Below are 8,812 nucleotides of genomic sequence, written 5' to 3' on the forward strand. Positions count from 1 at the left end.
CGTGTGAAGAATTTTAAATCCAAATTTTATTTAGCTGGTGCCATATTGCCCTTTGTAGCATTAAAAAAAGTTGACCATTTTACCCCTGGTAATAATTAACTTTTTTTTTAAATTAAAAAAATTTGATATTTTAAAAAGACATTTTTTATTTTCTAAATAAATTTCACGCATCGAGTTTAGCGAATCGTAAAATGTAGATCAAATGTTTGGTGATTAAGAAACTTAATTCAATAGTCCAAATAATTAAATTATTTATGTCTATATATTTATAAAACTATATGAAGTAGAAGGGATTTATAGAAAGTTTGATCACTTGGCCGTAACGCTAAATCAATTGTCTGATTATTTGTTGTCATCCTGACGCAGCAACATGTTTGTAAAATTCGCTGTAAGTATCAACACTTAAAATACTTTTCATAAAAGATAAAATACTAAACATATTTTTATTTATTTCAAGTGGATAGTAAGTGCGCTGATAATCTTAGAGGTTCAATTTAATTTTAAAGTACAAGTTCAAAGTCACAAGATATCGGGTCGAGTACTCAGAAATCCTCTGAGACCTACTTTGTTCAGACATATTGATAGTAAAAGTGCCATTTATCGCGATCATATCGATAGAAATTACATCGACCATCGTCCTTATCCAAGCTTGTATTCGCACTATAGATTAATAAAACCTTACGGGGTTTTCAAGCAACGCAGACTCCCGGGAATCCCCGCGGTTTTTCTTAAGCCCCCGGAACTTAAGCCACGGACCAAAAATAAAAAACCCAATAAATTAAAGAGTAGACCAAAAAAACCGAAGGATTCTAAGGAAAAATTGAGTTCGGAAGACGAAGAAAAGATTAAGGAAATTAAATATATCAGAGATCACGCCCCGGCTCAGCAGACCATAAATGAAGTGAGGGATGAAGACGAAGAATACGATGATGATGATGATGAAGTGAAAAGTTATTCTGATGAAGACAGAGTTGATTTTCATGTTCATGGACATCGAGGTCCTGATTCTTATATTTTTGGTTACGATACAGGCAAAGGGTAAATATTTTCTCTAATTTAATCCAAAATTTTTTAAGTTTCTTCTTAATACTAATTCTTTTTGTAATAAAATTTGTTTTGGCATCAAGTCCGAGAAAAAATTTATATATTAGAAAATTGTATGAAGATTTCGCTAAAATTTATTTTCCAAATTTTGTTTGATATCAACTGTAAATAATTTTTTGTTTGTAGTGCAGAATTTGGTCCTTCGAGCCACTTGTAAATTGAATATTTTACTGGTTTTAATAGAAAATAAATTAATCTAATTACCAAAAACTCTCAATAAATATTCAATAAGTAAATCTATATATTTATGTCTAAAATTTTTTATAGAAAAAATCGTCAATTTCGTCTGGAAGAAAAGCACGGTAACGGTACAGTAACTGGCTCCTATGGTTATTACGACGCAAAAGGTAAACTCCGTAAAATTTATTACAACGCAGACCCATCCTATGGTTATCAACAAAAATCAGTACATGATAAAAAGAATGAACCAACAAATAAGTAATCAGTATATAAAACTCGGATTATTTATTGTTTAAAAACAAACATTTATTATCACAACTCATAACGTCATAACTTAAAGAGACATTATTAAAACTTGTGCTATATTACCGTTAAGTGATTTGTAAATTCTTTTATTTAAATGAATAACAAAAGTTATATAATTAAAAAATAAGTGGGATGCTCATGCGTTATTAACTTTTTTATACAAATATTTATAATATCAAATATGCGTATACGACATGAAAAAAAATAGTAACATTAAAAATGAATACTTGTAGATTTGTGAACTTTTATATTTTTTAACTATACTTTGTTTAATTAACTAGTATTTTCTTTATCTAAAATTCATTTAGTTTAGTATATTTTCTATACAGAAATATATTTGAGATAATTAATTGTTCAGTTAGTTAATTTTTTTTTTTTTGTTAACTCTCTTTCTCTCTCTCTTTAAATTCTTTATTTTGTCATTTTTTTTTTTTTTTTTTTTTTTTTCATTTTATTAATACTTAGGTAGTTATTATTATTATATTTTATATTTGGCTTTAATTTGTTTTCTTTGTTGCTGCTGACCCGTAAGATGATCCCCTGCTTATTTCGGACATACCGATTATTTTGTGCATTAAGTAAAAAACTGTAAAAAAAAAAAATAATAAATAATTAATTCTTACACTCAATTAATTTTGGCAATTACATAATTTATTATGACTATTCTTTATCTTATCTATGGCATTGAAAAATTTGTTTCTATATAAATTTAAATAAATCTGCATGTGTGTAAATAAAAATGAGTCTAAAGCTAGTATACAATTAGCAATTTTTTAAGTATCGGAATAAATAAATAAAATGCATAATTAGATAATTTAAAAATCAGTAAGCGCGTTTTTTAAAATTTTATTATGTTAATTAATTTATTAATGTATTCAAAAATTATAAATTGTCTCATATTTGCTACACTACAATGAAAATAATACGTTAATAAATAAAAATACTTACATAAAAGAATAATTGCAACGCCAAATGTAAACGCAATTGTTGATCCAGAAATGAATAATTTAACAAGATAATAAAGCATCGGTACTAATACAATAATTGCCCAGCAAATAGTATTTATTAATGAAAAATATCTTCTCGGCAATTTAAATTTGTCAGTTTTAGGTACGCCACTAGTAGCGAAAAAGTCTCCAGTTTCAATGAAACTCTCAGCTAGTCGATCCTTTAATTTAAAAATAACTTTAATATTTAAATATTCCTAAAATAATAATAAATAAATAAATTAAAATACTTTTTCTTCATATTTTTTATGCAACCATGCAGCGGCGGCTTGTTCACCCTCAGGAATATCTTTAATAGGTATTCTCTTTATATACAAATGAGCTTCAACCTTTTCACCGCGCAATAAATTAGTCATAGTAGGCTTGATAGCTGCTTTCGGATTAAATGCTAATTGAATGTCATAGAGGGCATCGACCTTGCCTTTTAAATGAGGAATACTTGCAGTAAAACCTTTTGTGCGTGGAGTCAAATGGTGCTTTAATATTGCCAAGCCTTTTTCTTTAGCAAACTTCTGACTGGCTTCTAACTTTTCTGCTGTAAATCGCGTACCTTCCGCGTACAGTAATAACTACAATAAATATATAAACATATAAATATCAATCTTATTATTATTCTGGTCATTGAGCGCAACCGGTCAATGCCTTTATTATTTTTTTTTAATACAAATATATGTACGTTGATCAACTTACCCACATGGTGTCAGGATAATCACCTAATTCACTGATCTGATGGCCGATTGTCTCTTTATCTTTTTCCCAACTGCGTTCTAAAAATACACTCTCGGCAAATTTCCATGCCCATCCAAGTGTTGGTACATATTGAATCGATTTTTTAGCGTATGCTTTGCAATTCTATGTAATTGATAGTAAATAGAATGATTAATAATTAAATATTAGTAATATTGTAAATATTAAATAGTAAATCTTACCCCCAACATTTTAATTCTATCACAAAACATCCAACCCATAAGCCAATCTATTTCGTAACTATGGTTCATTAATAAATAACCATGTTCTTTACCATAATATTTATCAAAATCATTTTTATCAATATAAATTATCAAATCTGTACCTGACCACCATTCCGCCATAAATACTAATTCTGTAAATAAAAAAATATGATAACAACACTTATCTATATATATTATTAAGAGAATAAGAAAAATTTTGTTCCTGCCATATATATATATGATAGAATTGGTTAATGTTATTAAATTTGGTATCATTAGAAAGGTCTTGACTTAAATTTATAAATTTTCATAATTAAAAAATTTAAATTACGCGGGTAAAAAACAATCATAGTTATGTTTTTTAAATAAATTAATATTCGAATTATTCTGTCACTAAATATGACTGAATATAAGAAACCGATATATATATATATATATATATATATATATATATATATAAAAGAACAAAAAAAGCTTGCCATATCTTCTATGATAATTGATAATTAGCAATTTGTAGTTCATATCATTATTAATTTCTTTAAATATCATATAAATTTAATATTTTATGAAATAATTTACGATATAATTTAATCACTTCAATTTATGTTATCAAACAGATATGAGAGATCAAATTTTACATACTTTTAAGTATATATATTTAGCGACTAATTGATTGAACTGTAATAAATATGGATTTAATTTCAATTCCAATTCATTCGGTCACGGAATTCCGGAGTTTTAAATAAAACCGCTCAATTTACCGACCAAATAAGGAGTTTTTTTAGCAGAGTAATGTAGAGTAAATTAATTTGAATAATAATAAAGTAATTAAATAGAGTAATTAAAAATAAAAGAATTAATAACTTTATAAGATTTACAATTGTAATTAAAAATTATTGAAATTTTTTTATCCTTTAATAAATATTTATAATAAGCCAAAGATCACCTAAGGAAATTTTAATATTATTATATACGTCATACATTTATATATTCATTAATAAATATAAACAATGGACGCTCTGGAGACTCTTATCTAAATAAAAAAAAAAGAAGACTTATAAATCATAACTTCAATATTACAATCAAGTGTCCAAAGTCCCTCGTTTTTTTTTTAATATATTTCATAATCGTTGTTATTAATTAGTCACAAATTAATATATAGATAATAATAACATAAATGTGAATACTTACGAGAGTAAAACGAGTAACAAAGATAATAATTTATTTTCCGATAATAATACTTCGAGAATGGTTTCAATCCAAGGTACAAAATACATTGCAGTACATTTATTATTAAACCTGATGTAAAAAATGTTATCGCGAACATCAGATGCACCAGCGTTGATTTTTTAAAAGATTCAATAAATCCCATTTTGGTTTTACTTATATATTTCTTTAATTTAAAGTCAACTATATTTATATATTTATATATTTATATATAATATGTTTGTGCACGTGTCAATCAGCTTGTGCTTTATCATTCAAATTATCACTATCTACTACACCTGAAACAAAATTAAAAATATATTACTATTAGCATCTTATGGTAATTAAAGATTGAATATAATTACACTGAACAAAAAATATATGATGTAATCATTTAACCTTTGGATTTGTTTTATATATTGAAGATTAAGTAATGAAATTTATCAGTTTTGTAACAATAGATAGTTATCACAAAATTTTAATTAAAGGTTTTTTTATTATTTAATTAATGAAGTCAAAACTTATCGTTCTTAAAAATAATGACATTTAAAAATAATTAATTTCGGAATTTTAATTTTAAAAAAGTAATTAATCAAATATAAACAAGTATTTGAAAATTTATTTCTAGCAGGAATTTTGAGTGATTCTGAAGTTGACAGAATAAAAATTTTGTTTTTAAAAATCGATTGCAAAAAAATAAAAAAAATGGACTTGTAGAAAATTTACAAAACTGAAGGCGCAATTTTTTAAATAACTTTTTTTTTAAATTCAAAAATTACTAGACGTCGGTTAACTTCATTATCATGAATTTTAAGAGTTTGAATATTTTGAATGCTTAATGAAATTTAAAAATTTAAAAAACAGGTGATAGAATTTCATAATAACAAAATGTATATAAAATATAAATAATAGTAAGTTAACAAATATGACAATAAAGGTTTTAAATAAACATTTGTTTATTACTTAATTATTTTATAATTTGATTAATTCCATTAATAAAAACCAAAAATTAGAGTTTTTACAAATAATTCCAGGATTAAAATTTAAAAGAAAGTAATTAATTAATTAATTAAATCTACGGAGTATTTGAAAATTTATTTATAGCAGGAATTTTAAAAGGTTAAATTTTTTGAATGTTTACTAAAAATAACCCAAATTTAAAATTTCAAAAATCAGGTAATAAAATTTAGTAGTAAAAATGTATATAAAATATAAATAATAGTAATAGTTAATAAATATAATACTAAAGTGGGTCAGTGGTTAATAAAATAATTAATAATAATAAAACTTACCTAGCAACCCATTGTGCGAGTAGTCAATTTTCAAATCATTGTTATTTAAATTTAAAAAATAACTACAACCTATTTATATATTCTTGTATATTTATATATTCATAAACAAATATATAGTATTGACTTATTTTGTTTTAAGTACTCAAATTTTTGCAGAGGACAAAAAGCACCGTTTTGGGTATGAAAATATTCGGGAAATGAAACGTGGATATTTTTTTTAAAATTTTTGGTTATATCTAATGCCTAGTGTCTAATGTCTAGCAAAAGCTAGTGGGATAATGGTAACTATGAGTAATAGAAATGGTATTTTATTTTTTTAAGGTATAGTCTATAGTCAACATCACACAGAACTTGACGGTCAAGTTGATCTAGACAGTCTGAGCTGAGTTCTGATAAAATATAACACACGTAGTTTGTAGTTGGTGTTGCTGGTGTTGGTTTTCAAAGGATAGGTTGTGAGATGAGACTGAGAAAAATAGAAGGGGATATAATTTATATTTTTTATATTCTATTTTTATTAAGGAGTTCATATCTCCGTTGGTAAGCTGCTTTGTTATGATGATGGCTCGTAGGAATTTATTTTTTCAATTATAGACGTCGTTTCTGCATAACTCTGAAGTTAGCAGATAATTCAAAATTTAAAAGAAAATGAGCATTTAAAAGATTTGAAAATTAAAAAGTGCATTTTTTTTAAATTTTATTTTTTTAATTATTTACTTTATTTATTTATAACTTTAAACTTGTCTGTTTGCTACTTTCACACTCATAACTTTTTAGCAGAGTTTCCGCCAATTAACTGTTGGTAAAAAAGTGTTTTTTTTTAAACTCTAACCTCACAAACTCACGTTTATAATTTTCTTATAAAAAGAAATAAAATAAATTAACGTGTTCATTAAAATAAAAATTATTTCTAAGTATTTTGTTGACAATTAATAATTTAAATAATTTAAAAATTCGCGCGCATTATTTTTAAATATTAACAGTACTTATTATCAATATAAGATGCATTTAATAAACCAAATAATAAACACATCAATACCCCGACAAGTTATCAATGCAAATTATCGTAACATTTCGGTAAAGTATTTAAATTATTTAATTAATTAATTATAATTCTAACAAACTATTCATTTTTTTTTTATTACAAACGTTTGTAAAATTCCTGCTTTTTGAATTATTAACTGCATTTATTTATTTTGTTTTAAGTAACTAATTATTTATCAAACTTTTGAATGATTTTTTTCCCTTAATTAACAAGAAATTAACAGGAATGAAAAGAGTAAATAAACCAACGACTTTCCAGTTACTGTCAAGAGTATGGAGTGGACAATCTGGAGTACTAGCTGGCAAACAGGCTGAAGAAAAAATGACTTCGATACTGAGAAATAAATTTCCAAAGGCGCATACTATTGAAGTTAATGATATTTCTGGTATGAAAATTGAACCTATTGATTAAATAATTAAAATTTTATGATACTGACAGTAGCAGACGAAAATTTTTAGTTTCTTTTAATTAATGAGTTGCTTTAGCATCAAATCTTTGTTTCAGTCTCTACAATCAGTCAAAAGAAGATAATTTGAGTCTGATAGCCAAAGTTTCTGATCAGAAAATTGCTGGACATTAGTTGCGATCAATTTTATGACAACTTTCAGTTTTTGTAACTGTTGACTACAAGTTGTTACCAACTTTTCCAGAAAGTTGACAATAATCTACTGCCGCAAGCTGAAAGCAGGTTTCTGAGAAAATTGGAGGCAATTGTATGTCAACGGCAGTAGATTGTCGTCAATTTGCTGCTAACTTGGCTATCAGAAACTAGCAAACAGATAAATTGTGAATGCCTTCGGTTGGCAGAAATATTTACGTTTCTCTGCCTGCTAACTGAAGGCTTTCGCAATTGAAACTCTGATCCATGTTCGATCAAAAAAAGTATCTTGTCAATGCAGAATTTACGGCTTTGAAAGTATTTCCGGTGTTGGCATGATCGCGTCGATGATTTTTGATACTCATTTGCTGTCTTATCAAAGTCGACTGCTTAGTATCATAAAATTTTATTAATTGGCGGGAATTTAAAACAGAATTTAAGTTTAGAAATTTATTCTATAATGGATTTATTTATCTAATAGGAGGATGTGGAGCAATGTTTGAAGTAAATGTAATAACATCTGAATTCAATGGACTGAGTACTGTTAAGCAACACCGACTTATCAATGATGTAATTAAATTACCCATTATTTTTTAATTACCACACAGCTACGCATTGATTTTAAATAATGACTTATTGCAAATTTTCAGACTCTTAAAAACGAGATTAAAGACATGCATGGCATAAGAATCAGCACCGGACTACCAGAAGCTTCATGATTATTCGTAATTTAATTTATTAAATAATCAAAATAAATTTAATTTATATATTTAGTGTGACTTTTGTTATTTTGTAGATAGATTATCAATGTAAATATCAATACTTATGTTTAAAAATAAATTTTCATTTATAATTACTCCTTTAATTCAGCAAATTTATCCGCAGACTTACTATCAGTATTTAGTAGAAAAAAAAATCCGATAAAATGGAAATTAGAAATAATAACTACAATTTTTTTTATTTCGTCTATGGATTAATTGCCTGCGGATAAAATGACCTCGAATAATTTGTTTTTAAATTTAAAAATGTACTTATTAATGGCACGCAACTTAATCAGTTTGAAATCTAGTTTTCGTGTTTTTAAAAATATCAGAAGTTTAATTTTATTTCTGTAATTCTTCATA

At 25.7% G+C, this 8,812-nt stretch overlaps 3 protein-coding genes across 4 annotated transcripts; 2 read left to right on the forward strand and 1 right to left on the reverse strand.

Annotated features, from left to right (window-relative positions):
- Positions 1–370: 370 nt before the first annotated feature.
- On the forward strand, positions 371–1,923 carry LOC103570307 (uncharacterized). Its single transcript, XM_008548014.2, has 3 exons — positions 371–388; positions 458–1,038; positions 1,372–1,923. Exons 1-3 carry the CDS (start codon positions 371–373, stop codon positions 1,544–1,546), a joined length of 774 nt encoding a protein of 257 aa, XP_008546236.1. The 3' UTR covers positions 1,547–1,923.
- An 89-nt stretch (positions 1,924–2,012) lies between these two features.
- On the reverse strand, positions 2,013–6,570 carry LOC103569810 (1-acyl-sn-glycerol-3-phosphate acyltransferase gamma). Its single transcript, XM_008547324.3, has 7 exons — positions 6,046–6,570; positions 4,739–5,052; positions 3,527–3,699; positions 3,288–3,449; positions 2,828–3,166; positions 2,539–2,758; positions 2,013–2,176 (listed from the first exon to the last, which is right to left on the reverse strand). Exons 2-7 carry the CDS (start codon positions 4,917–4,919, stop codon positions 2,088–2,090), a joined length of 1,164 nt encoding a protein of 387 aa, XP_008545546.1. The 5' UTR covers positions 4,920–5,052; positions 6,046–6,570; the 3' UTR covers positions 2,013–2,087.
- A 271-nt stretch (positions 6,571–6,841) lies between these two features.
- Positions 6,842–8,544, forward strand: LOC103569797 (bolA-like protein 3). 2 transcript variants are annotated; one of them, XM_008547303.2, is made up of 4 exons: positions 6,842–7,122; positions 7,304–7,475; positions 8,170–8,258; positions 8,339–8,544. In XM_008547303.2, exons 1-4 carry the CDS (start codon positions 7,048–7,050, stop codon positions 8,405–8,407), a joined length of 405 nt encoding a protein of 134 aa, XP_008545525.1. In that variant the 5' UTR covers positions 6,842–7,047; the 3' UTR covers positions 8,408–8,544. The 2 variants fall into 2 exon arrangements, with proteins under 2 accessions (XP_008545525.1, XP_008545533.1); XM_008547311.2 differs by having other exon boundaries at positions 7,349–7,475.
- The last annotated feature ends 268 nt before the right edge of the window (positions 8,545–8,812 follow it).

This window comes from Microplitis demolitor, chromosome 1 (assembly GCF_026212275.2).
Source record: "Microplitis demolitor isolate Queensland-Clemson2020A chromosome 1, iyMicDemo2.1a, whole genome shotgun sequence".
Lineage (NCBI taxonomy): Eukaryota > Metazoa > Arthropoda > Insecta > Hymenoptera > Braconidae > Microplitis > Microplitis demolitor.

Coding starts and splice junctions, on each gene's coding strand:
- LOC103570307 (XM_008548014.2), top strand. Junction 1,039..1,371: donor GGTTACGATACAGGCAAAGG/GTAAATATTTTC, acceptor AATTTTTTATAG/AAAAAATCGTCAATTTCGTC.
- LOC103569810 (XM_008547324.3), bottom strand. CDS start 4,919: ATGGGATTTATTGAATCTTTTAAAAAATCAACGCTGGTGCATCTGATG. Junction 3,700..4,738: donor TTGTTACTCGTTTTACTCTC/GTAAGTATTCAC, acceptor TTTTATTTACAG/AATTAGTATTTATGGCGGAA. Junction 2,177..2,538: donor CGTTGCAATTATTCTTTTAT/GTAAGTATTTTT, acceptor TTTTTTTTACAG/TTTTTTACTTAATGCACAAA.
- LOC103569797 (XM_008547303.2), top strand. CDS start 7,048: ATGCATTTAATAAACCAAATAATAAACACATCAATACCCCGACAAGTT. Junction 7,476..8,169: donor TGAAGTTAATGATATTTCTG/GTATGAAAATTG, acceptor TTTATCTAATAG/GAGGATGTGGAGCAATGTTT. Junction 8,259..8,338: donor AACACCGACTTATCAATGAT/GTAATTAAATTA, acceptor GCAAATTTTCAG/ACTCTTAAAAACGAGATTAA.